This window comes from Coloeus monedula (genome assembly GCF_965178545.1).
Source record: "Coloeus monedula genome assembly, chromosome: 25".
NCBI lineage: Eukaryota > Metazoa > Chordata > Aves > Passeriformes > Corvidae > Coloeus > Coloeus monedula.
In genome coordinates, this window is record NC_138805.1 from 6,585,114 (window position 1) to 6,611,353 (window position 26,240).

General features: G+C 54.5%; 4 protein-coding genes across 9 annotated transcripts in view; all 4 read left to right on the top strand.

Moving 5' to 3' along the window:
- Positions 1-591: 591 nt before the first annotated feature.
- LOC309582045 (G protein-activated inward rectifier potassium channel 4-like) lies at positions 592-2,634 on the top strand (the record flags this gene model as incomplete). The annotated part of the gene is made up of 3 exons (XM_082297018.1): positions 592-776; positions 886-2,071; positions 2,291-2,634. Exons 1-3 carry the CDS (start codon positions 600-602, stop codon positions 2,632-2,634), a joined length of 1,707 nt encoding a protein of 568 aa, XP_082153144.1. The 5' UTR covers positions 592-599.
- Positions 2,635-4,033: 1,399 nt separating this feature from the next.
- On the top strand, positions 4,034-14,631 carry UBE4A (ubiquitination factor E4A). The gene is made up of 19 exons (XM_082297100.1): positions 4,034-4,359; positions 4,469-4,645; positions 4,843-4,955; positions 5,536-5,688; positions 5,806-5,965; positions 6,132-6,334; positions 6,549-6,740; positions 7,581-7,914; positions 8,180-8,306; positions 9,261-9,568; positions 10,144-10,276; positions 11,275-11,462; positions 11,548-11,648; positions 11,775-11,888; positions 12,578-12,752; positions 12,890-13,070; positions 13,279-13,426; positions 13,662-13,819; positions 13,963-14,631. Exons 1-19 carry the CDS (start codon positions 4,236-4,238, stop codon positions 14,102-14,104), a joined length of 3,231 nt encoding a protein of 1,076 aa, XP_082153226.1. The 5' UTR covers positions 4,034-4,235; the 3' UTR covers positions 14,105-14,631.
- Positions 14,632-14,774: 143 nt separating this feature from the next.
- Positions 14,775-16,056, top strand: ATP5MG (ATP synthase membrane subunit g). Its single transcript, XM_082297101.1, has 3 exons — positions 14,775-14,933; positions 15,141-15,301; positions 15,878-16,056. Exons 1-3 carry the CDS (start codon positions 14,870-14,872, stop codon positions 15,974-15,976), a joined length of 324 nt encoding a protein of 107 aa, XP_082153227.1. The 5' UTR covers positions 14,775-14,869; the 3' UTR covers positions 15,977-16,056.
- A 2,521-nt stretch (positions 16,057-18,577) lies between these two features.
- KMT2A (lysine methyltransferase 2A) overlaps positions 18,578-26,240 on the top strand; it is a gene marked incomplete at its 5' end in the record, with an annotated part of 42,360 nt that continues 34,697 nt past the window's right edge. For 3 of the 6 annotated variants that reach the window (XR_014227083.1, XR_014227084.1, XM_082297021.1), the window contains one exon: positions 18,578-19,042. Coding sequence is in view for 4 of the 6 variants with exons in the window: in XM_082297021.1 (XP_082153147.1) it covers positions 18,578-19,042 (465 nt within the window). The remainder of the gene's footprint in view (positions 19,043-26,240) is intronic. The other 3 variants (XM_082297023.1, XM_082297022.1, XM_082297024.1) reach the window with 1 other exon arrangement.

Below are 26,240 nucleotides of genomic sequence, written 5' to 3' on the forward strand. Positions count from 1 at the left end.
GGAGGAGGCAGAGCACCAACACTCCCACCCTATCACCACCCCCAGCCCCGCAGGTCGCTGCACTCCCGGTTGCGTTTCCAGGACCATGACCTCCCATCACGTCTCCCCATGGGCACCGGCTGGACTCAGCCTGTCCCGAGGAGCCCGGCTATGGGGTCTGCATCTCTCTCACAGGCTGTCCTTCCTCCGCACCTAGGGGCCGTCCATTTCTGCTCAGAGCTTCTTAGAGAACCGGCAGCTACCGCCACGGCCTGGAACAAGTGTGGAACAGTGCCTTAGGCGCTCACCCAGAGCTTGCCGGCTGCCGGGGCTGCTTCCCACCGGAGACGAATGCGTCCTTCCCCGGCCTTGCGATGCAATTATGGCCCCTAATGGGCTTAGCCATCTGGAGCCAGCCCACAGCCACCCCGGCATAGCTCCGGGGCTGGCACATGCATTGCTGGGCAAGGGGGCCTCCCGCAGACCCTGGCCCCTGGGGATGCGGAGAAGGGACCGGAGCCGCAAGCTGCTTTCCGTGTCCAAAATAACTCCCTGCTTTGTCTCCCCCATGGCAGGACCTCGCACCCAGCCCGGGGCTGAGCCCCCGCCCCGGCGCCGCCATGGTGCTCCCCTACGCCCGCAACAGCGGCGGCGCCGGCGGCTGGCTGGCCCCCGAGGAGCCCCGCGGCCGCAGCAACTCCATCCCCCCGGCGCAGACCCCCACGGCCAAGCACATGCTGGCTTACCTGCCCCGGCCACCCACCGACACCAGCCGGTACGGCACCTTCCCCCAGAAGGTATGGCTCGCACCGAGGCTCTGGGCATCCTCGGCACATGATGCCGCCGGGTGCTCGCGGTTGTTGTCGGAGGCGATTTCTCACCGACGGACTCCTTTCCCCCCCGCAGCCAGATCTCCCTCCCGCCCCTGGGGCTCTGGGGGAGGACAGCGGGCAGCAAGCCGCCGCCACCACTGCCAAGAGAAGCGCCCCGATGCCAAACCATCCATCTGCACCCCGTCACAGCGGCTTTGTCCCTGGTGAGCCATCCCTGCTGCCAAGCCGCGGGAGCCTGACCACCCAGCACCACCGTGGCCGTCCGTCCTGGTGCCCACCACCTGCCCCACAAGAGGCAGGTGCCCGCTTGTACCCGCTGCATGCACTGAGTGTGGCCAACATCCCCAACTCGTCACACGGCAAGACCTCCGCCCGCAGCTCCACCATTCCCACCCCGGAGGGGCTGCAGAGCCGGCGCTGCAAGCTACTGGAGGAGGACAGCCCGATGGTCCAGGCTAGCAAGCGGCAGCGGCAGCGCTATGTGACAAAAGTGGGCAAGTGCCAGGTGAATCTGGGCAACATCCAGGACAAGAAGAGGTTCCTCTCGGACATCTTCACCACCATTGTAGACCTCAAGTACCGCTGGTTCCTCTTCGTCTTCATGATGTGCTACATCATCACCTGGCTGGTCTTTGGCTTTATCTACTTCTTTGACGCCTGGGTGCGGGGTGACGTTGGGCACCAGGGCGATCCCGAGTGGCGGGCGTGCATCGAGAATGTGGATGGCTTTGTCTCCGCCTTGCTCCTCTCAGTGGAAAGCCAGCGGACCATTGGCTATGGCACCCGGATGGTGACAGCCAACTGTGCCGAGGGCGTCATCCTGTTGATGGCACAGTCCATCGTCGGTTCCATGATCGATGCCATGATGGTTGGCTGCATGTTCGTTAAGATCTCCCGGCCCAAGAAGCGTGCCCAGACCCTCATCTTCAGCAAGAACTGCGTCATCTCCCGCCGGGACGAGAAGCTCTGCCTGATGTTTCGTGTGGGGGACCTGCGGGAAAGCCACATGGTGGATGCCAAGATCAGGGCAAAGCTGATCAAGTCCCGTCAGACGGCTGAGGGGGAGTTCATCCCCCTGGAGCAGTCGGAACTGAACCTGGGCTATGACACAGGGGAGGACCGTCTGTTCCTGGTGGAGCCCCAGATCATCTGCCATGTCATCAACCGTCACAGCCCTTTCTGGGACATGTCAGCCGAGTCACTGCGCCGGGAGCAGTTCGAAATCATTATCATCCTCGAGGGCATCGTGGAAGCCACAGGCAAGTGATCTGGGGGGGTCAGGGTGGAGAGGGGTGGCTCCCCTGGGGTCCTGGAGATGCTGGGGAAACCTGGGCCCAGGAGTGACATCAGGTCAAGAGATGCTCAGGGTCAAAACTGGCTGCAGTGGGCCAAGGGTGATGCAGGGCTGGAAGCCCCTCATTAGGAGCAGGGGGCTCGCTGCGGTGCCCCGGAACAGCTCAGCCGTTGTCTTGCCGCAGGAATGACGTGCCAAGCCCGCACCTCCTACACAGAGGACGAGATCCTCTGGGGATACCGCTTCGAGCCCTGCATGTCCCTGGAGAAAGGCGCCTTCCAGGTGGACTACAGCCGCTTCGAGATGACCTTCGAGGTGCAGACACCAGCGGCCAGCGCCAAGGAGCTGCACAAGCTGAAGGAGCTGGAACAGCAGGAACACTCCACGCTCAGCCTCTACTGGGACCACCTCCTGCAGCCCTGTGTGCTGCCGGGACCCAGCGAGGACGTGCTGGTGGGGATGAGTGTCCCTGGCAGCGTGGCTGAGGGCATCCGGGATGAGCCACCGGAGCAGGAATTACCTGCCTGAGCCGCTCCGGGGACTGTGGGACGGGCCGCCTGGCCATGCCCCGGCCCGGTTGGTGCCCGTGGGTGCCCCACGCCAACAGTGCCATAGCCCACCCTCCTCTGCGGGGCTGAGACCTTGTGCCCTCGCCCGCCACATTCCCCCAGCTGCAGCCACAGGGCATTATTTTTGTTACGCTGTTCTTTTGTAACAAGGAACAAGAAGTGTGACTAGTGGGCAAGTAAAGGCTGTTCATGACAAAACCACCCAACCATCAGCCGTGTTTGTTCTGGGGGAACCCTCGGGGGGGCCAGGTGAAGAGGAGGCAAAGCCCAGAGCCCCCCAGTGCCATGGGCTCAGTCCTGCACCATGCCATCCCCCCCCAACACCCCAAGCTGCTCCCCTTCCCTGCCTGACATGGTGCCCCAGGACTCCCCTGGCATGGAAATGTTGCACCGGGCTGATGCTGGGAGAGGTTGGACACGGTGTAGTAGAATTAAATTAATATTACAGGAGTGACATCACTGGAGTCACCTGCAGCATTTGGCAGGGCAGTGCCCAGGCCTGAGCCAGGGGCCTGGATTGAAAAGAAATCAGTAAGATCTGTGTACGCAGGGTCTGGCTGTGCTGGGGACCCTCCTGCAGTGCCCAGCCAGCTTTGCCTCAGGGAGCGTTTCATGGGTTGCAGAATAACCCTTTGGATTTAACCCCCTTTGTCCGCCTTTGCTTTCCCTCTATCAGCCTACCTTTGTATCTTCCCATGGAGTCTTGGGCAGGGTCTTTTCTGACCCCACCTGAAATCTACTCAGAGGGGTGAGAAGGAGGGCTGGAGCAGCTGGGGGGGCCCTGGGGCCGATGTCAGCCCAGCACAGAGGGATGGATGGGAGCAGGGGTGTAATATAAACATATACATCAGTGTCCCTACACCACACCCCCCCTGCAGCCCCAGCCCAAATCCCCTACAAACATAAAACTCCCCACACAAGAAAAAGGATTAAAAAAAAAAAAAAGCTGCAGCTTTTGCTGTGTTTATGCAGCTGCAAACAAGTGTTTGTAGGTGCAAAGTTAATAAGGGTCAATATGCGCATTGATTCGATATAAAATCGTGATTTGCATACTAAGCATGCCATTTACATCTCGTTAATATTCAAATGCAGGTCACTGGGCGAATAACGAACACAAACTCGGTTATCGCACAGACGATCGCGTTTCACAGTACGGGACACGCTCGGGTCCGTGTCCATGTGCCCGTCCCTGTCCCGTTCCCTGCTCCGCTCCCGTTTCCCGTCCGTGGCCCCGCGGTGCCGCGGGTGTCCTTCCCTCTCCGCGCCGCCAGGAGGCGCTGCCGCCCCCTCACGCGCTAAGTTCCGCCTCCCGCAGCTTCGCTTCCGGCGCGTGGCGGTGACGTCATTACTAAGCGACGTGGTGACGCGCAGCGCGGTCCGGCGACGGCCGAGGTGGGACCGGAGGGAGCAGCTTGGGACCGGAGCGAGCAGTTTGGGACCGGAGCCCCCGCACCGGGCGGGACGAGCCCGCCGCGCCCGGGGGAGCGGGCCCGGGCCCTGAAGGCGGCCCTCCCTGCAGCCTTGCCCCGGCCCCCCCGTATGGCGCGGCTCTGAGGGGAGATGACCGACCAGGAGAACAACAACAGCATTTCCAGCAACCCCTTCGCTGCCCTCTTCGGCTCCGTTGCTGCCGCCAAGCACTTCGCCGCCGTCCAGAAGCAGCAGCAGCTGCGGCATCTGACAGGTGGGGGGCGAGGCTGGCCCTGGGGCAGGGGCCGGCCCTTGGGGAGGGGGCGAGGCGGTCCCCTTGGGCGAGGGCTGTCCCCCGAGGCGCTGAGGGCTCTGTCATGCAGGCGAGGAGACGTCCATCAGCCAGGATGACTCCGACAACAGCGTCTCCGAGAGCCTGGACGACTGTGACTATTCGGTGGCCGAGATCAGCCGCTCCTTCCGCTCGCAGCGGGAGCTCTGCGAGCAGCTTAACATCAACCACATGATCCAGAGGATCTTCCTCATCACCCTGGACAACAGTGAGCCCGGGAACCGCCCGGGAACCGCCCGGGTTGGCGGGGGTGCCGTACAGGCTGGGGCAGCTCTGCATGTCGGGTTTGTCTGACAGCAGAGGGAACAGCTGGGAGAGGGCAGTGCCAGGGGCTGTGCTAGGGGCAGGTCCTGCCTGCGGGTTCCCCATCCATGTAGGTAGAACAGGTCCTTCTGCCCTTCCCAGGTGACCCCAGCATGAAGAGTGGGAATGGGATCCCAGCACGCTGTGTCTACCTGGAGGAAATGGCTGCAGACCTGGATGACCAGGACTGGTTGGACATGGACAATGTGGAGCAGGTGAGGACGCCTGCCTGGAGCCATCTGCAGACTTTGGCCACAGGATTGAGTTTTGTTTCCTCCGAATGTGCATATGATGTATCCCAAATCCTTGTCCAAATCTTGACGTGAAGTTGCTACTCGTGGTTTTGCTGGAAAAGTCCATGAGGTTTTTTGGGATATGAGACTGAGAAAAGTGTAAAATTTGGGGAATCCAGCCCTTTCTCTTGGAGGCTTCAGGAGTTTGCTGCCCTGCAGGTCTTTGTGGGTGGGGAAGGGAACAAAAACCAAAGAGAGCTCAGTCAGCATCGTCCATGCACTCACTCGTCTTCATTTGTGGCTGTATCAGTCATTCTTGCTGAGAATTTCAGTGGAAATGGTTTCTGTTGGGGGTATTGTTACTCAGTGAGGGACTGGAGGATTTGCTTAGGCCAGAAGCAGCTGAGGGTTCTTACTCCAGCACTCTGTTACTTAATGAGGGATAGAGAGAGCTCTTCCCAGCAGGAATCAATTAGCCTGTGTGGTGTGGAGCTTCCTACTCTGGAGGGATGAGCTCTGTGCTGGGACTGTGTCACTGTACCCTGTCTCTGCCGGTGCCCAGGCCCTGTTCACCCGCTTGCTGCTGCCGGAGCCCGGGAGCCACTTGATCCACATGACCTCTGCCAGCAGCCAGAACCTCTCGGCTGACCGTGACGCTGGGGAGAGGCAGATCCTGCGCTACCTCTATGCCTGCTTCCGCAGGGCACAGGAAGAGGTGGGCACAGGTTGCCAAGCAGGAAGGCAGCTCTGTCACCCAGCTCTGTGCTCTGGAGTGACCGAGCTAAAGTTGTAATGCCTGGGGCCCCTACACTGCCTTGTTCTCCTTGCACAGATAACCAAGGTCCCGGAGAATCTTCTGCCCTTCGCAGTGCGCTGCCGCAACCTGACAGTGTCAAACACTCGTACTGTCCTTCTCACCCCGGAGATCTACGTGAACCAGAATGTGTATGAGCAGCTGGTGGACCTGATGCTGGAGACACTTAGAGGGGCACGTAAGTGCAGCCGGGTTATGCCACTGCCTCAGCGCTGCGAGGCTGCCCTGGATCATTGTGGAGTTGGGTGAAGCTTTGGCTCCCCTCGCTGCCAAAAGAGGGGGTTGTGTTTGGGTCAGTTTGGCTGTTGGATCACTGTGAGTAACAGCCTTGTGTCGCCTGCCAGAGTTCGAAGACATGACCGAGTTCCTTGAGGAGGTCATAGAAGCCTTAATGATGGACGAGGAGGTGCGGACGTTCGGGGAGGTCATGGTTCCTGTGTTTGACATTCTGTTGGGGAGAATCAAGGAGCTGGACCTCTGCCAGATCCTGCTGTACACATACCTCGATGTGCTCCTCTACTTCACAAAGCAGAAGGACATAGCAAAGGTGGGTAGCTGGGCTTAGGCAGGAGCTTTTTGCAGGGCCACATTTACAAGACCTGATCTGCGATGCCAGACCAGCAGTGTGGTGTAACAACACCTGATGTGTGTAGTCGTACCCCTCCCCTCCTTTCTCATAGCCTGTCACAAACCCATCAGTTTTTTGGGGTTTTTTACTGGGATTTTGGGCAACTGTCAGCATGTCCTGATGTGTTCCCCAGGTTTTTGCAGGCTACATCCAGCCCAAGGATCCCAGCAATGGGCAGATGTACCAGAAGACTTTGCTTGGTGCCGTTTTAAATATCTCCTGTTTGTTGAAGACGCCTGGCGTGGTGGAGAACCATGGCTACTTTCTGAATCCATCCCGATCCAGCCCACAGGAGATTAAAGTGCAGGAGTCCAACATCCATCAGGTGGGAGAAGCGGGGCTGTTCTGCTTCCTGTGGTGTTTAGTGGCCTCTCATTGCCTGAGGGTTCAAGATGTGGTATCAGGGCTTGAGTTCCACCACTGGTTCAGGAATAGCCTGGCTTGCAACTAGGTACATCCCAAAACCACTTTGAATTCTCCAGCTGGAGCATGGGAACAGTTTCACCAGCTGCTTTGGGTGGTTGTAACCAAAATTTTTGTGACTTGTCAAAGTTGCTTGAGCTTTGGGAAAAAGGTTGGGTGGTACTGGTGGAACAGACATCAGTAACTTGAAGTGCTAAGTGGAGATCATCTACCTCAGGTGTTGCAATCACCAGGGAATAGCTTTCAGTACCTGTCTGGTAATTAAAACAATTCCCCAGTTGAGAAAGTGACAGGCAACATTCTGTCTCATTATGCAAGTAAATATCTTCTTCAGAGGAACAGCACCAGGAACATTCCAGTAGGTCAGGAGTGAAACATAAGGATGCAGGATATAAATACAGGAGTGAACTGGGCTGCAGAGGTGAATCTTGAGAGGGTCTTTTTCACTAAGGTGAAATCTTTTTCACTAAGGCTGCCAGATTAGGCAAAGATTTCTGGATTTACTCCGTAGGGGAACAAATTGCTCTCAACTATGCTTTTGAGGACATCCCTAACTGTTCTTTGCTGACAGCCCCAGGATCTGACCTGCTTGTAACACTGTGTGTGAGATGGGTGATTCACAGGGGTATCATGAGGAGCAGGACACGGTCTGGATCCAGAAAGAGTCAATAGCAGTAATACCAGAGAGGCAAAAGAACAAACCCCAAGGACTCATTCAACTGTGTCATGTTTCCTGTAACAGTTCATGGCTCAGTTCCATGAGAAGATCTACCAGATGCTGAAGAACCTGTTGCAGCTGTCACCAGAGATGAAGCACAGGATTCTCTCCTGGCTCGGAAACTGCCTCCATGCGAATGCAGGCCGCACCAAAATTTGGGCTAACCAGATGCCAGAGATTTTCTTCCAGATGTATGCCTCAGATGCCTTCTTCCTCAACCTGGGGGCTGCCCTCCTGAAGCTGTGCCAGCCCTTCTGCAAACCCAGATCTCCAAAGCTGCTAACCTTCAACCCTACTTACTGTGCCATGAAGGAGCTGAACGAAGAAGAGAGGAGGAGCAAGAACGTACACATGAAAGGTACACCTAAACATTGGGAGTAAGAGAATGGGAAAGGGGGTCTCCTCAGGTCCCCACTTTACCCAGTAGTGCCCTCTTAGTGGGTGCCATTAGGCTTAGGGAAGAATTAGAGGTGTGACTAGAGAGAAGGAGAAAGAGCTGAATACAAATAAAATGCTGCCAGCATCACCAGGAGCCCTTTTGTGTCCTCAGGAGGACCCTCTCAAGCCCTCTCCTCACCAGCACTGCTGGGTGGGACCTGATGCAGAGATGCTTTTCCTTACAGGTTTGGAAAAAGAAACATGTTTGATCCCTGCTCTGAGTGAGCAAGAGCCGCAGTCTGCAAACAGCTACAACCTGGTGACGGAAAACCTGGTGCTCACGCAGTATACCCTGTACTTGGGGTTTCACAGGTACCTGCTCTCAGTTCCCCTGGGGCTATTTTCCACCCATGTGCAGCTATGGGAATTTCAGTAAATACTCTGAACACAGAGTGGCCAGCTGAGCTGCTGCCTGAACTTCAGCCTGACTGACTGCAGGAAGAAATTTTGCTCACATTTTTGCTGATCTGGATACACTCAGGCTTTAAACAATCATTCTCAAATCCCCTTGGCCTTTCTGCAAGTGTTTTATCCTAATAAGGGAGTCCTACAGGCTCCACGTTATTTGTAGACACCAGTAGCCAAATGCTGGGTATTTGTGGGTTGCTCCATTCCCCCCTCTCTTTGGGGCAGGGGCCGCTGGCACCTCCCTTCACAACTAGAGAGCATCCAGGTGGTGGAGCACCTACCCACTGGGAGTGACCTAAATGCCCTGATAGCTGGGCTGTATGTGAAACAGGAATGTGAGGTAGCTGTCAGCTTCTAGGAGAGGATTTTCTGGACACCAAAACACTCTGTTTTGCACAGCTTCCCTCTGCAAATCGTTGCCTGGATACTGTGAGGTCATGGCTGATCCAAGCAGAGTCCCCTTCTGGTTTATTCTCTAAATATAGACATTGACAAAAAAGTTATTATGCAAGTGGCTTGTTGCTGGGAAACTGAAGTGTCACCTTGCAGGCCTCTCTGGGCTGTGCTGGATCCCTGACCTCAGTGGCCCAAGGGAGCTCGGTGCTGCAAGAGAGCTCTGCCATGTGCCCAGGCCACTCTGCAGGTGCCATGGTCCCTCACAGGGTCTCGTGTCCTCCCAGGACCTGGCAAGCCTTTCCCCAAGGCTTCCCACTGCCAGAGCCCCAGACAGGGTACCCACAAGAAATTATCTGAATCCACTGGCACAAACAGTCTCTCACCAGCTTCTGCATTGGTGAGGCAGGATGAGTTTCTGTCTGTCTGTCTCCTCAGCCCCTTCTTGCCTCCTTTCCTGGGCAGGTTGCATGACCAGATGGTAAAGATAAACCAAAGCCTTCACCGCCTGCAAGTGGCATGGCGAGAAGCTCAGCAGAGCTCCAGCCCCGCTGCTGACAGCCTCAGGGAGCAGTTTGAGCGCCTGATGACCATCTATCTCTCCACCAAGACAGCAATGACGGAACCACAGATGCTGCAAAACTGCCTGAACCTGCAGGTGTCCATGGCAGTGCTGCTGGTGCAGCTGGCTGTGGGGAACCATGGGACGGAGCCGCTGGAGCTGACCTTCCCACTGCCGGAGGTGGAGCACAGTGCACTGGCCTACGTGCCAGGTGAAGCCCCGGGTCCTGCTGGGGGTCTGTGCCAACACCTGTCATACATGAGCACTGGCAGAGATGCCTGAGCAAGTGCTTCCCTGTCCAGGGCAGGACACGGTGCTACTGCCGACATGGTGCAGAATAGTCTCTCTGAAGAGGCTCACTCTTAGAAAATTTGGGGCTGTTTGAGGGGCCATACTTAGGGTAGTGAAGCTGCTGACCTTTTAAAAGGTCATTACTCATTGGCAAGTGGCAAATTCTGCATTGATTTACTGTTTTCTCTATGTGTAAACTCTTTCTTCTGGGGTCTGCTTCAGGATTCTTCCCTTGAGGGTTGTGTAACTGTGATCAGCAGACAGATGCTGGATTCACCCCATAAGTGACCTGACTTCTGGGAGGGGAGATGGGAAGTGAATCCCTGGTATTAGGCCATCAGGCTGGGCCTCCTTCTCCATGGCAGGTTCTAATACAGCTTGTTAATTGCCAATACTTAATCAACATCAGGGTGGTGAGGGGAGAGTGGATGGGAGGCTGGAAAAGGGCAAGGTGAGCTGCCTGGGGAGGAGCTCAGCTACAATCTCTGTTTGCAGAGTTCTTTGCTGATAATTTGGGTGACTTCTTCATTTTCCTGCGGCGTTTTGCGGATGACATCTTGGAGACTTCTGCCGATTCCCTGGAGCACATCCTTCACTTTGTTACTGTTTTCATGGGTGATGTGGAGAGGTAGGTGCAGCCCTGGGTGCTTGTTGCAGAACATCCGGGGTGACCAAGCAAGCAGAAATTGCAGAGCTGTCTTGAGGCTTGGTTTGTGCAGCTGCGAGCAGGTTGATCTTTTTGGAACAGCTGAAATCTGCCTGCAGGAGGCACAGAGGGAACAAAGGCGTGCCTGGAGGCCACAGGCTTCATGCAAGGTTTAGATGGGATTTGGTGCTTAAATATGTGTTCGGTTGTATGATGCAGAAATCTCATCAGCTACAGCCATTTTGTACTTGTTAAAGGGAGCTTCTGGGGCTGATTTGTTGGGAGTGTCTCTATAATGTCCACTGAACAGAACTGAGTAGTTCTGTCGATCTTCCTGGTAAGACATCGCCCTGCTTTCTGCATTTCTGCTGTTCGATCATTTACACTTATGTGTGTAAATGCAGTGAGCTCCTGGCAGCAGCAGCAGCAGATGGAGGTTTCCCATGGTAGGCAGCTCTCATTGTTCCCGCTGTCCCCGGGAGATGGAGGCTTTAGTTCTTCCTGGCAGTCCCCTACAGTGTCACCTGGGGCAGGTGGTTTGGCTTCTGCCCCACAGGTGCAGCAGAGGTATACTCTGACTTCAGTGCTTGGTGCTAGACAGCAGATGCAGCAGGCAAAGCACTTGGAGATTAGCAGGGTAAAAAGGAAGAAGGTCTATAGGCAGTAGGAAAACAGCTGGGATAGCTGGTGGGGTTTGCTCAGGAGCTCCAGCTGACAAGCAGGCATTGGGCTGTGAGTGGGAGAGTTGCTGTGGGAAGGGTGAGAGCAGCAGCTTGGCTGTTCCCACACTCTCTGGCCTCTGCTTGCGATTTCACTGCGGCATTGAGTGTGTGCGAGGGAGTGCTGACCCAGGACTGGCTTTACAGACGGTCTGCACTCGAGCATGGATGGGCACAGCTCCTGGAGTGATTCCTGAGCAGCTCCATTCTGCACCATGGCCCTCATGCCGTCCTGGATTTGCTTTCTATTTTTTCTTGCAGGATGAAAAATCCTCACCTGCGAGCCAAGCTGGCTGAAGTGTTGGAAGCTGTGATGCCTCATTTGGATCAGGCTCAGAACCCACTCGTCTCGAGTGTGTTTCATCGCAAGCGAGTGTTCTGCTCTTACCAACATGCTGCCCACCTGGCCGAGGCACTCATCAAAGTCTTTGTGGATATCGAGTTTACAGGTAACCGCAGAACGGAAGAGTTGTGTTCCCTGTGTAGCACTTGTGTGGAACTGTCCACTTGAGAGGCTCTTTGGCTTGTGCCCAGGTGACCCGCACCAGTTTGAACAGAAGTTCAACTACCGCCGTCCCATGTATCCCATCCTGAGGTACATGTGGGACACTGATTCCTACCGGGACAGCATAAAGGTGAGGCAAGAGGTGCAAGTTGGAGTGTGCCCATGTGAGTGTGCAGCTCTGCATGGAGCACATGGGTCCATGTCCTGCCACTGGGGAGCTGTGCTGCAGAATTTGCTGTTCTCCCTTTCCTTGCAGGCTCTGGCTGATTATGCCTCAGAGAACCTGGAGGCAATGAATCCCCCTCTCTTCTTGCGCTTCCTTAACCTGCTCATGAACGATGCCATTTTCCTGTTGGATGAAGCCATACAGGTAGGGCTGAGCTCACATTCCATCAGCACCACATAAACAAGTTGGCATTTCCCTGGTGTGATACTGACCTCCAGAACAGGCCAGCTTGCCTGGCCCTGCGTGGTGAATCTCTGCAGTAGGTACTATGCAGGAAGCAATCCCAAGATGGTGTGGCCAGCGCCCTGGCAGAAGGGGCAAAGGCAGGAGGAAGGGGGGAGTCTGGGGCCCTGTCTGCAGGTTACCCTTCCTTCCTTTGGGCTCGGGAGGCAGCTCAGAACTAAGAGGAGCAAAAGGGCTTTTTCAGATCCAACAGGAAGCATGCTGGGAAGTCTGCCTGTTGCTGATCTGGATACACTCAGGCTTTAAACAATCATTGTGGATTTTGATTCTCAAACCCCCTTGGCCTGTCTGCAAGTGTTTTATCCTAATAAAGGCCTTTTGTCTCCAGGCAGTTCTCCTTTGGGATCACAAGGGAATTCCAGGTGCCCTCATGTCCCTGGTGTGTGTTGAATGTCTCTCCACTCCTTTCAGAGCTGCTGTTGCTGCTAGAAAGGGCTTTTTTTGGGGAGCTGTTACCTGCCAGAGAACCGATTACCGGAAGGCTGGCAGATAAGATGGGTGATACAGATGTTGCCTGACTGGTTTTGACCATTTCTGGAGCTCCTTGGCATCACCATCCAACCAAACAGTCCATGTGTTCTGTCTTGCAGTACCTCAGCAAGATCAAAGTTCAGCAGATCGAGAAGGACCGAGGTGAGTGGGACAGCCTGTCCCCGGAGGCTCGCCGTGAGAAGGAGTCCAGCCTGCAGATGTTTGGTCAGCTGGCACGTTTCCACAACATCATGTCCAATGAAACCATTGGCACTCTGGCTTTCCTGACTTCAGGTAGGTAAAAGAGCCCCTCCTGCCTGCCAGGACCTAAAGAGCCCTGCCAGGGAGTGAGCAGGCAGGAACTTGGTTTCAGTGTGGTCAAATCAGGATGGAATTGCTGTGAATCTCTGCACTGTTGTTTTCCTTTCCAGAAATCAAGTCCCTGTTTGTGCATCCTTTCCTTGCTGAGCGCATCATCTCCATGCTCAACTACTTCCTGCAACACCTGGTTGGGCCTAAAATGGGAGCTTTGAAAGTGAAGGATTTCAGTGAGTTTGACTTCAAGCCGCAGCAGCTCGTGTCTGACATCTGCACCATCTACCTAAACCTTGGGTAGGTGACGAGGGGAGTGAGCCTGTCAGTGGCAGGAGCCATCCGGGAGCCGTCTTGGTGATACTGGGGGAGAAATGCTTAGTTACACTCAAGCTTTTCTTTAGCTTTTAGTTCCTTGCTATAGGAATGTGGCTGCTGTGGGGACTGTTCTGCAGCCCTGATAAATGGGGATTCTTAAACCTTTTCTCTCACGTAACCTGTGGTGCAGGGATGAAGAAAACTTCTGTGCCACAGTCCCCAAGGACGGCCGCTCCTATTCACCGACGCTCTTTGCCCAGACCGTGAGAGTTCTGAAGAAGATCAACAAGCCTGGAAACATGATAGTGTCTTTTAGTAACCTGGCTGAGAGGATCAAGGTGAGCACTGAAGAGAATTTAACATACAAAAAAAGATGGAGCTGGTTCCCTATGTCGTTTTCCCTCTGTGTATTGCTGCATCTTTGCTATGGAGCTGGATTTCTGGGAGTGGAGCTTTGTCCAAGGTCCAGGTGGGGCAGCTGGGAGGGTTCCCTGCCTGCACAGACCTGTGAGTGCTCCCTGGTTTTTAAAGAACAGGGAGGCTGAATCCCTCAAAGCCACGTGTGCTCCCTAGTCTCTTGCAGACCGGCAGCAGCAGGAAGAGGAGACATACGCGGATGCCTGTGATGAATTCCTGGATCCAATCATGAGCACTCTGATGTCAGACCCTGTCATCCTGCCCTCCTCCCGTGTCACCGTGGACCGATCGACTATAGCCCGACACCTCCTCAGGTGTGCAGCACAGCCTTCATACCTTGATACTTTTGGGGATCTATTTCATATATCCAGTGACTCTTCCTGACCTCTCTCTCTTTTTTTTTTTATCTCTAGCACCAGAATTGTCCAAATAATCTCCTTCATGTTTTATTTTTCAGTGATCAGACAGATCCTTTCAATCGGAGTCCCCTCACTATGGACCAGATCAGACCAAACACAGAGCTAAAAGAGAAGATCCAGCGATGGCTTGCAGAGAGGAAAAAGCAGAAGGAGGAGGAGCTGCAGGACACGCTGAATTGAAAAACAGGATCTCATCTCCAAACCTCCTGTTGCAGACAGGATTACAGCCATGCAGGGGTAATGGCTGGAGCTGCCACCCTAATGATGACCACAATTAATGCATTGCCACCACCTTTGGAGTCTCTTCTCGGATCTTCCCTGCTAGCCCTTGTTCTCTCTTTTCCTTTCAAGACTCACTCTTTAATACTAAGACTTTCCACTGCACTACAGCTTTGAGCCTCAGCCTCGGGGGAAGAGCACAGCCTGTTCATGATGTGGTGCCCTGGCCCTCTATTACCTGCTCTTTGTGTTGGCCACGTTCTTTTCCAGCAACACCAAACGCCTCCCTCTGTTCTGTGTTTAAACTGTAACCATCATTCACTTGGTGAAAGCAATGCCTCCAGCCGCTCCCAGAGTGGGATGGGGAGATGAACAGGAGGGGGATGTTTTGCCAACTTGTACATGCCAGGGGTGTAGCAGGGTTTACTTCCCCAATGAGTGTTGGGAATGGTGGGCGTTGGAAATTAAACATAGAGATCATCTTAAAACTGGTGGTGGAGGTCTGGCAGTGCCGGCAGCTGTAGAAAAGCTTCTTCGGGCTTGGTGCAGGGACCGCGGTGGTCCCGGGGCGGGAGCGGTCTCTGCACTGCGCGGGTCTCGAACCCGCGGATCCGGCCCGGCCCCGCCCCGCCCCGCCCCGCGCACGTGGCCCGGGGTCCTCGCTGCGGGCTGCCCGCGGCGAACGCCGGGTGCGGTGAGCGGCGGTGACATTGAGCGCGCGCAGCGATGGCCAAGGCCGCCCAGGGGCTCGTGCAGCGGCTCGTGCAGCGCGGGCCGGAGCTGATCGGGGGTGAGGGACGGGAAGGGGGACGGGGGAGCGGGGAGGGAACGGGCTTGGAATGGGATGGGCTGAGCTGAGGGGAGTGAGAACGGGCCGGGGGGAGCGGAGGGGAGGGGATGGGGAACAGGGCTAGGGGCAGCGGGGCCTGGGCCCGGGGAGGCCTCGCGGGCTCCCGCCTTAGGAAAACACCGTCCGCTCCGGTCCCTCTCCCCGCAGCCGCCGTGACGTACTCGAAGCCGCGCTTGGCCACGTTCTGGTACTACGCCAAGGTGGAGCTCGCCCCGCCGACCCCCGCCGAGATTCCCCGAGCCATCGACAGCATGAAGGGCCTGGTCAGGGCCTTCCAGAGCGGCCGCCTGGCGCAGCTCACTGTCAAGGTACCGGCCGGGGCGGGATGTGACGGTGCCGAGGGACAGCTCCAACGGGAGCCTCCTGGCCACCCAGGAAATGCTCTGCTCCTGCCTTGGGAAGCAGTGGGAACTGTTGTCAACGACATATGAAGCTCATGGAGTTCAGGGGTCGAGAGTTTAAAGGGTTTTATTTTATCGGCTTTGCTTTAACTCTTTCCTGCCTGGCCCAAGCTGTGATTGTTCCCCTCTGGTCCCATCGCCTTCTGTCCCAGGGAAGGGAGTATCCATAGGCAGCTGAATGAGCCCAGCCCTCTGATCAGCTGTGTCGTCAGTTGGCCTTGAAATTAATGTGTTTCCCGTGTGTGGGCTAGGAAATGATACTTGAAAGGGCTGTAAAAAGCCACGAACAGCTGACAGTGTACTTAATGTTGTAGAACATTTCTGTGATGGGACATGTTGAGGGGTGGCTGAACACAGCAAATACTCTGCTCCACTTCTGGGTTTTTGCCTTGAGAACTGCTGGAGGGCATGGATGTGGCAGTGGGAGTGAGGGAGGAGCTGTTAAGGGAGCCTGGGATCTAACCAGTGGCTTTTTCCTTTCAGGACGCGTTGAGAAACGGCCTGGTGGCCACGGAGGTGCTGATGTGGTTTTACATCGGGGAGATAATCGGCAAGGGTGGCATCATCGGGTACAATGTGTGAACACTCACCTCAGCAATGCCAGCAGCGCCACGGTGCAGGGTCTGTAATGGGGTCTGCGACAATAAAGCCAGGAGCCCATATTGAGCTGTTGTGGTCCTTGTCTGGCACTCTGACAGGTGCCAGCCTGTCCTGGGGGCAGTGCTGGTGGGGATGGCTCCTCAAGAGGGGTCTGTGGGCCAGTCCCGAGGGTGCCAGAGCTGCTTTGGTGAGGCCACTTTTGGTCACCAGAGCTCTGTTCGCTCTGGGACACTCACTGTGCTTCAACTGTGGCTCCAGGGGAGGTCTGAGGCTGCAAAGGGGAAACATTCCATTTGTTCCTGAAGGTACTTCCCATCAGCTAGTGGGAACCAAAAGCAAATTCCAGTACTTTTTACATTCTCAAAAGTAATTTCCATGGCTTATGCCATAGGGAATGTAGCGTAGTTACAGGCAGCTCTGCTGGTTTGGTGTCTGACTGGTGCAGTGGAAGCCTGTGTAAGTAAGCAGAGCTTTGCTGCATGTGTCACTTCAGCTCCCACTGGTCAAAGGTAGAGCTGTCCAGGGTTCTACCACCTTGCTCGTTGTCATCCAGCTCTTGTAGGGTTCTCTACAAAACCTGGTGAGTCACCTGTACTCTGATGTGTTCAGAAAATAATTTGTAGGAGTTCTCTGAAGCTAGCAGCCTGTTTTTACTGTCTTAGAAGATGGTTTTAGTCAGTATTGCTCCTTGTTGATACTGTTGCTGTCTCAGCTGCTCCTTTGCTCCTCTGGGCCTTGTGTTGTGCACACCAGTGACCCTGATGTCTCTGGGGTGACTGTGCCAGTGGCACATCACTTGCTCGTCTCCCTGCAGCAGAACTGGCCTTCTCAGCACGTCATCTCAGTAGGAGGCCTTGTGCGCTTCTGACAAGGAGTGCAGGTGAGCTCACACACTCCAGATGTGGTAACCAGTAGGTTGTTTGTGGATGGAAAGCTTTTCTTTTTTCTTGTTGAAAAGCAGCTCTGGGTCACAACTGGTCACAGGTCACTTCTGTGCCACAGATGGCAAAAGTGAGGCTCAGTGAACTCCCCAGCTTCTGTGGGAGAGTCTGTAACAGGAGCAGCGACTGACTAGCTCCCTGCCCAGCCTGTGTCCTGTGCTTGCTTCTCCCACCAGCCTGGCCAGGACACCATGACTGCCTCGCATGGCCCTCCTCCCAGTGCTGGGGAGGGTATTGTGATTGCTCATTCCCATGGAGGAGGTGAGGCATCCTCCCAAAGAGCCCCAGCAAACCTGAGCTTTTTGCTCCTGTCATCACAAACCCTTCACCCAGCAGGGACAGAGACCAAGGAGGGGAATGGGCTGGGCCCTGCTGTGGGAGTCTGCAGCATACGTTCCTTAGAGAGATCACACATGGGATTTAGTGTGTGAGCTTGAGTGGAAGGAGGATTCTGAACCCAAGAGAACCTCACTGAGAGCAAGGCTGTCTGATCTGGCTCCAGGACCTGCCTCTCCTCTCTGACTTGTTCTTGCCTGTGCGTGCCCCTCTCGAGGCAGCAGCTCACACCAGCACTGGCCTGGCAAATGCTTCAGTGGGAGGATGGGATTAAGCCTCACTAGTAAAGCATGGGAGAGCTCAGAAATGCTCCTGTCCCTTTCACAGTCCCTAGAGAGGAAGAAACCATCTAATTTTAGTTTTTCTCCTTGGAAGTCCTCGGGAGGAGTCCCCCCAGCCCCGCTCCCGCAGCAGAGCCCCAGGCAGAAGCATCATCTGATCTGTGGACCCCAAAGGGCTCCAGCAGCTTGCCCACAACAGTGTCTGGCTGCCTCTCTGGGAGACAAACAGCCTCCCCTCCCCGCCCCTCGCTCCTTCCCTGCCCTCAGCTGATGAACTTCGGAAGAAAATGGGTATTTTATGTCCCCAAGCAGATGGATTTACATCTTATCCGTGTGTTTGCAGTGCTGTTCTCAGAGAATACGGCGGGCACTTGTTGGATGTTAACCCTGTTCTTGCTGTGCTGTGCACGACGGGGTTGCCAGCCCGGTGCTTTCGCCGCCACCTCCCTCCCCGGGGTGGCACCCAGCGGGACGCGGCACCGGCGGGGCGGGCCGCAGGTAGGACACGGCCGGGGCCGGGAGGGTAGGGCGGAGCCGCCCGCCCTCGGTACCACAGCTCGGGGCCGCGGTCCCCCCCGCACGGAGCGGCTCGTCCCGGGCCGGGCATCGGAGGGTCTCGGCGGCGCGAGGTCCTCGCGGGGGCTGCGGGCTCTGCCATGCCGGACCCGGGGCCGCGCCCCGCGCCCCGCATACGACCCCGCGCTATGCAGGGGGTCGGCAGCGCCGCCTATGCAGTATGCGCGGTCCCGGGCGCCGGCGGCTCGTTCTCCCGCTCGGCATCGCCGTCAGGGTTATGCGGGTTGCTTGCGGCTCGATTATACGTCAGGCAGGTTCCGGGGCTGGCTCGCGAGGAGCCCCGCGCCTGTATAGCACTGCGAGCTATGAGGGGCCGCGGCGGCCCGAAGCTGCGCTATCCAGGACGGGAGGTTCCACTAGGGCTCGGGCCTGGGGCCCTGCATATCGCTCAGCGTTATGCCGGGCTAGCACTGATCGAGCATGGCTTATTCATGTGTCCGGGCAGGGGGATGGCGGAACCCCACAACCTGCATGATACCCGCTGTTATGCAGCGCCTCCGCGGGCCGGCAAAGCGCTATGCAGGGCGCGGGGCGCGGCCCGGCCCCGCTCTCTGGCTCGTCGCCTCTCAGTAAAGATGGCGCACAGCGGTCGGTGGCGCTTCCCCGCCCGGCCCGGCAGCGGCGGCTGGGGCCGCCGGGGCCCGGGGGGGTCCCGCCTACGGGTGCCGGCCGTGCACAGCCTGCGGCCCGCCGAACCTGCGGCGGCGCCGGCGACGGCGGGCGAGGGCGAGCGCGGCGGCCCGTGCTCCGGCGGGGCGGCGGGAAGCGGCGGAGGCGGGGCAGCGCCGGGCCCCGGCGGCCCCGCGGCCGCGGCCGGTCCCGGCTTCGACGCGGCGCTCCAGGTCTCGGCCACTATCGGCATCAACTTGCGGCGGTTCCGCGCGGCCTGCGGCACCGAGGCGGGCAGCGGAGAGGTGAGAGGGGCAGCGGGGCGGGGGCGGGGGGGCGCGGCGGGCGGGCGGGTCCCGGGCGCAGCATCCCCGACGCCCCGGCGGCGGCGGCCCGAGCACACCCGGGCGCACCCACCCACCCCTGGCCGCACAGTCCGCCCGTCGCCGGGCACACCTCCCGCGCCCCGCACAAAGGGCGCGCCCAGCGGGAGGGGGGGGGGGTTGTGGGGGGGTGGTGGGAGTCGGCGGGCGGGACCCGGTGCCGGTCCTGGTCCGGCCGCCCTCGCGGTCCCTCCCCGCGCACGCGACTTGCCGCCGGTGCGTCCTCCCTGCCGCCGCCTCCATTATCCGCCTCCCGCCGCTCCCGCGCCCGCGGCGGGGCGGGATGCGGTGCGCACAACCCGCCGCCGGGAGCGAGGTAGGATGGATGGGGCCGAGGGGCTCCCGGTGCGCCCCGGTGCCGAGGATGCTCGGTGGGGTGACGCGTCCTTCCCCGGGCGCGGGGGCTCGAGGGGGCTGGGCTGCGGGCCCGGCGGTGGGTGCCGCGCACCGGCCCTCCTCCTTCTCCTCCTCCTCTTCCTCCTCCTCTTCCTCCCTTTCGCCGCTGTGGATGCCCAGGCGGAGCTTGGGGCGGCGGGCCCGGTGCGAGGCCGTTCGCCGGCACTCGGAGCGCTGGCTCTCCTTTTTCTTTTTTTTTGGTTTTTTTGGGGGGTTTTGTGGTTTTTTTGTTGGTTTTTTGTTTGGTTGGTTGGTTTTGGGTTTTTTTTTTTTTTGTTGTTGTTTTTTTAGTTGCTCTTCTTCCTGCCTTCATTTTTTTTTTTTTTTTAAGCCTTTCTAAGGCAGCCGGAGTGGGAGTGCGACAACAACCCACCTATTGACAGAACAGGGAAGACATGATGGGGGTGTGTTACTACGAGCTGCAGCGTTCCTTTCCCCCAGTTGTTTTGCATCGCTCGTTAGCAGCATCCTTGCGCCAGCAAGAGAATTCCCCAGGTCCTTTGTACCAGGAGGGCTTTATTGATTTTTGAAGGCCAGTTCTGTCTCGTCTTCTCCAGGCAGGTTGTCAGCTGTAGGGTAGGTGGACGTATCTTTGTATTTTGCCTATATGAAGAGCAGTTGTTTTCTTTTCCTATTGCTGGCTGTAGCAAAGTTTATTAAAATGCACATGAAAATACAGTTTTCCTGTGTTTTTCTGACCCGGTTTTGGCATTTTCTATTGGATGCCTTGAAGTGGAGCTCTTCACTCATGGCTGAGCTGGAGGAATTCCTTGCCTGCAGAGTGGCAGCTCCTGTGGGCCACGGTGCTGGAGGAATGGGGCTGTGTTTGCACACACAGAGCTGAGCATGGGGACACTCCTACCCTCACCTGTGCAGACTTTGGGGCGTGAGTCGCACTGCTCTCATTAACGCCATCATCTCAGGGGCTGCACTTTGGGGTACTTCTCTTTTTTGCTGTTTGCAGTAGACATGGCTTGATGGAATTCATGGAGTCCTCTGGGAAGCAGTTAATACCTCACCAGTGCTAGTTCAGGGACAGAAATGACTGAGATCTGGCTAACCAAGCTGACCACAGAGTTAACAATCCAGGAGGTTTTTCATGTGGGGGGAGGCAAGTTGCTTTGTTTCTTTTTCTTTCTTTATTTTTTTTTTTTTTCCTAAGATGACATTGGGCTGTGGTTTGTTGTTTAATTCTAGTTGTCTTGAAATATATTTCTGCATCTCAAAAAAGGCCTAAAACATCTTTGAGACATCTTTTTGAGTTTGGCCTTTAGGGTATTTTTGCTTTAAAATAAAATAGCTGGAATGCATTCCAGGTGTGGTAGCTTGATTAACACAGGGTCTCCTGGATTTTAAGAATTCTACTTATTACATCACTTTTCTGTTTAGCTGCTAAACACTTCTCTCTAATAACACTGCATACAGTAGAAAGTAATGAAAAATGTTGATTTGTGGCTTGGTGTTTGTAGGTTGAGTTTTACCTGACCCCTCATGAGCCAGGCAGGGGCAGACCCCAGGTGTTTTTCCTCACTCTGCATTTGCAGCATGCCAGTGCTCTTTAGCGTACTCAGAGAGGATCCCCACAAACATTCAGATTGAGTTAACTCACCCAGTTGGTTCCTTTCCTTTGGTGATGCGTAAGAAACAAAACACTTTTGCATCAAAGGACATAGTTCTTCTCCTAGCTGGTGACTTGTGCTCTTGTCGTAGTCCTAGTGAAGATTACAGTCACCAGAGGCTGCTTTTCTGTCCTGCAGTACAAGTTCTCTGTGAGTTGGGGGTAAGGGTGTGAAAAGAGCTCTGGCAGATGTAGGAAGTCAGCACATGGGTGCTGCCTGTGGTCTCTCCAGAGGAGAGGGTGGCTGTGTGCAGTGCAGCAATGGTGCAGTTTCTGCTGCCCATGTGGCAGCTGCTCTGGGGGAGGCGTTCTTCTAGAAGGGGGCTTCCAGGAGACCCCTTCATATCAGGGCTCGCCATGTCCTCTCAGTAACTGCCTAGTGCTCTTGCTGTTCTTTTCCACAAGGTTGAGGGTCCTTCCTGAACCAAGCCAGTTACAGTCTTCAACCGAGTTGGCATTCCTCATCAGGAATAAGCTCTGAGCAGTTGCTTTGAGGTCAGGAGCCAGTGGGAATCAGAGGAAGAAGCTGTGTTACCTTTTTATGTACAACTTCTGCTCTGCATGCTTATTTTTTTTCTACTTCATTCTTGTGTGCGCTTGTGTGTGTAGGTACCTGTTGAAATTGGGTATTACCACCCAAGTTAGATGCAGGAGAAATGTTGTCTATAACAAGTATTAGACTCAGTCTTTCCTGTGTCTTCTTGGCAGTTTTGTAGTACATAGCAGGATGCATTTCTCATTTAAAAGGTACCTGAATTCTGGGGTGTCAGGGCATCCTCCTCAGATTCAGGTCACTTTGTACAAGCCCTTGTCTTCTGCTGCAGCTCAGTGTTGCGCTGAGTTATCTCGAAACCAGCTCACATTAAAGGAGGCATGTTCTGATACTTGATTTTAACACCGCAAGAGTTGCTGGGGGGACTTTTCGCACAGTGAAGCTGTAACTGGTTGAACAGTAGTGTTTGTACTGTGTGCTGACCTTTCAGCTTGGTGTGAGTGGCATTGTAGGAATAAGAAAAATTTGGTTGAGTTTTCTTGATTCATTATGTCAATATTTGGCATAAAAGAAGCCTAGACGTACTTGTTAAATATCTGCTCTGCCTGTCAGTTTAGAGCTCCATGTCCATCTCTGAAGTGGGATTGAGGCTTTGGGACATAAAAGTTGAGAGTGTGCTGGATGCATGCTGACAGTTACCTCTATAAGTCTGTATTGGCTGAGAGTTGCAGAAGCTCGAGTTTGGCAGTAGGATGTGGTGGTGATGGTGGTGTCCCTGGTAGCACTGCTTTAATTATATGTGGGGTGTAATGTTTTATGACATGAATGTTGGAGCTGTGGATGTTCACCAGTGGCTGGCATGTTGGAAATGGTACTAGATACATGTCCTGGGGATAAGGAGTAGCTTCCATACTGCCACCAGGGTCATGCCTGAGCTGGAAGTACAGATAATTTCTTCTGTTTGTCTCAAAATTTCCTCTCCTAGTGCTAGGTTGAATGGTCGCTGTCAAAATGCTTGAGTGTTTAATGTGTGAGTTGGAGGTGTAGAGCCTTTCCTGTCATGGGTAAGGTGGTCACTGCACGTGAACAGGGAGGGGACTGCTGCAGGTATTGATATCTAACAAGAGGCACGTGGTGAGGATGATGCAGATCATGGCCCAAGAGATGGAGGTTCCTTCGTGCACTTTCCGTTCCTGAAGAATTGGGTGCTGCTTTGTCAGATGTGTGAAAATAAAAGTATGTTTTAACCATCTTGGTGATGTTTCCATTTCTGTTGTTTGGTCAGCTTTCTGCAGTGCTCCAAACCCTCAGAGGAGTGGTTTGGGGAAGTTTGTTAGGAGTTTGGGAAGCTGTTTTCAAATGAAAAGTGGTGTGGCTCGCCCCACTGGCACCAGCAGTGGGCAGGTAAGGCAACTTCAGAGCAGCAGCAGTGCACTGATGAGTTTGTTCCAGGGGCTTTTGGACATTGCGCTTCCTTCATCTGGAAAGCTCCTGGGACAGACTTGCAACAGTGCTTGACCAATCACTTCTGTATTAGCATCAGAGTGCTGAACTGCAGGTTTCACAGCACCGTGTTGGAGGAGACAAGGGAAGAGAATGGGTAACTCCTTAAGTCAGTGGTTCATCACGTCTCAAGAATACCACAGAATTCCTAGAGTGGGGTTAGCTGTTCCCCCCAGGCTGAGCAACAGAGCATAGTTTGACTTCAGTACTGTTTCTTTAGGAAATATGTTTAGGAGTGAAAGATGAGTTGACCACCACAAAAGACTTTTTTTATGCATCCATACAGCAGCTCTAGAGCTTTTTACTCACCATCTGCAAGCTGGATCTTTCTAGGTAGTGGTTTGACTGACTGTCTTCCCTGGAAGTGGTATTATTGAAAGCTCTTTGTGGCCAGAATGAGAGTGTCTTGGGTGTTCTCATAAGCATTCCTCTGTGTTCAGATTGGAAAGCATAAATCAGAATTTCTCATCCAGGTTGGGACCGGGACTCTGGCAAAACAGATCTGTGTGCTCAGTAACACAGTTGTAACAGACCCACCCTGAGCCTCAGCCCCGTAAAGAGCAACATATTCTTTCTAATTCTAAAAAAACTGGACTCTGGAGGCTGCAGCCCTAATCACCATTGTATTGCCATGGGTGATGCCTGAGGGTATGGCTGCAGTGGTGTAGTTTGGGGGTTGTCATGTGGAGGTGACCAGGTCAGGAGCTGTTCTGTGCTCTCAGGATGTTCTGTGTAGGTCGGTGCTGCTCCGAGGTGAAGCCCCAGCAAAGTCTGTGAGTCGCTCCTGGTCAGAGCTTTCGTTGAATTAAACAATGAAGGGACGAATGTCCCCTCATCTGAGTTGGTGCATAACGGTCACCCCAAGTGCTCAGCTGTTTATTATTGAAGTTGCATCACAAGTAATGGCTTGGGAAGCATCTCCCTGAACTCCCAGTGGGCTCCGCTCGTCTCCCAACACCCAATGTTTGTCTTGGGGTTACTAACTGCCAGCCTCCAAGGGTGTTTACTCTGCTGAAAGCAGAGGAGTCTGGTAGATATTGTGCTGCAGTCACTAAGTAGGCATCTGAATGAGCTTCTAAAAATAGCTTATCCCTTTCCAAGAAAATGAGGTGGTGTCTAACTGGGACCAAGCCCAAGATGGGGAGTGGGAAGTACAGCACTGGTCAGGTGACTCTATTGTAAAATAAAATTTTTCAGGTGCTGATTGGAGCGGCTGCATTGCTGGTTTAGTGCTGGTGACAGTCCGATGCAACTGTACAGATCCATAGTGGTGTGGTTTATACTGTTACTCCTTGGACAGAGATCAGAACATCAGTTAGTGTCTGCAGGATAGTTTCTCCTTTGAAGGTGGATTTTCCTCTGAGATGTATAATTGGAAAGTGTTTCAAAAGTAATACTGCTCAAGAACATTGTGATAAATATCTGCTTGCAACTTCTCTGTTCTTTGGTAGCTGGGTTACTTCAGGAAGAGTCCTCCTTCATCTGTGCACAACTCTGAGGTTGAACCCAGTTGGGATAGTGTAACGTTTGAGTGGGAGATGTACATGGAAGCTGTGTAGCCCACAGAGAGATCATCCTATGCTTACTTGGTTAGTCTTTATGTCTGGCACGAGGCAAGCCTTCCCTCATCCTTTAATTTATAATCCTGAGTGGCCTTTTTTGCATTGCATTATTCTTTTCCAGGTAAATGAGGCCACGTTTAAAATCTTTACAGTTTTTAATCACTCTCCATCTGTCATGTTTATAGTCATTTCTGAAAAACTGGAAGGAGGCTGTTCTGCCTAGTTTGCCTCAAAGCTGCATTTTGGCATGTGATGGCCAACTGGATGGTTTAGCCTGGCACATGCTTAGTGGTACTTAGTGGCTTTCTTGATCTTCTCTGACAGGTCACAGGGTTGCCTTCTCAGGTAGTGACAGCAACCGTTTTGAGGTCACCAATACACTCAGGAATGTCACCGAACAAGCAAACACAAGTGACATATTGGTCATACTACTTGTGGTTGTAAATGAAGCAAAAGTGACCGTTTTGTGGAAGGAGCCTTTTTGCTGTAGACACTTCTGGTGACTGCTTGGTAAGAAATGGAAAAAATTATCATTCCCAGGCTATTGGGCCAAAACCAGAATTAATGTATCCCACTGGAAAAGTAAGATAACAGAGCTCAGTTTGAAAATAGTGCAAGTTCTAATAGTGGATTATGGCAGGTGATTGTCAAGAATATGGCGAGTACCGGTTTAGTAGTCAGAGATAAAATAATAATGACTGTAGGACCCAGAATAACAAAATGAAGAAAAGATCTGTAGCAGCCATAGGAACTTGGAGGCCAGTGCGAGTCAGGAAATTGCACAGGGTGAGCAGCTGATCCTGTAGTGTTTCTAAACCTGACTGTTCTTAGTTACTTGTTGTTTCTCTGTGCCTTCTCTGGGTTTCAGCCCACACCTGTCTCTGCTGACAGCCTCTCCCCCTGTCAGGGCTGGGGACCCCTTCCCTGCCCACGCCCACAAAGGCAGTGCTGCTCCGCACAGCAGTGTTTACATCCTGCTGTAGCCCACGTGCTCTGGAGCAGCAGGCAGGCGTGACGGGGCCGTGTATCCGCAGTGCTGGGAGCGGGCAGCTGGGCACTCCCACAGCTGCTCTTGCTCTGGTTGCAGTGCTGCAGGACTGAACTTTGGAAGCAGTAGCTTCTCCCTTTCTGGGAATGGCCTTCAGGGGTTCTGTGTGATGCAAAGTGCCTCAGGCAGAAGCAATGTCTTGTGGCATCATTTTATTTCTTTTATGCTGCTTTATCATTGCTTTTTCTGGTTTTCATGTCATCTTTGCTGCAAGTGCAAATAGCAGATAGGCAGCAGGGATGGGAGGAGGGACAGGGCCACCCCGTGCTCCAGCAGGTGTATGTGCTGGTGATGGCTTACAGTGATTAACTGCAGCCCAAGGGGGTACATAATGTATTTAACTGGCCAGAGCATTATCTGCATTGAGAACCTGGATGTCCACCTGGTCAGAGCATACTGTGTTTGAATTGTTTACACTGGGACTCATCAGACACAAACCAGGCAGAAAATTTTGAGAAATACTTTGGTCTAAAGCCTTGCTGCTTTTCATCACATCGTGA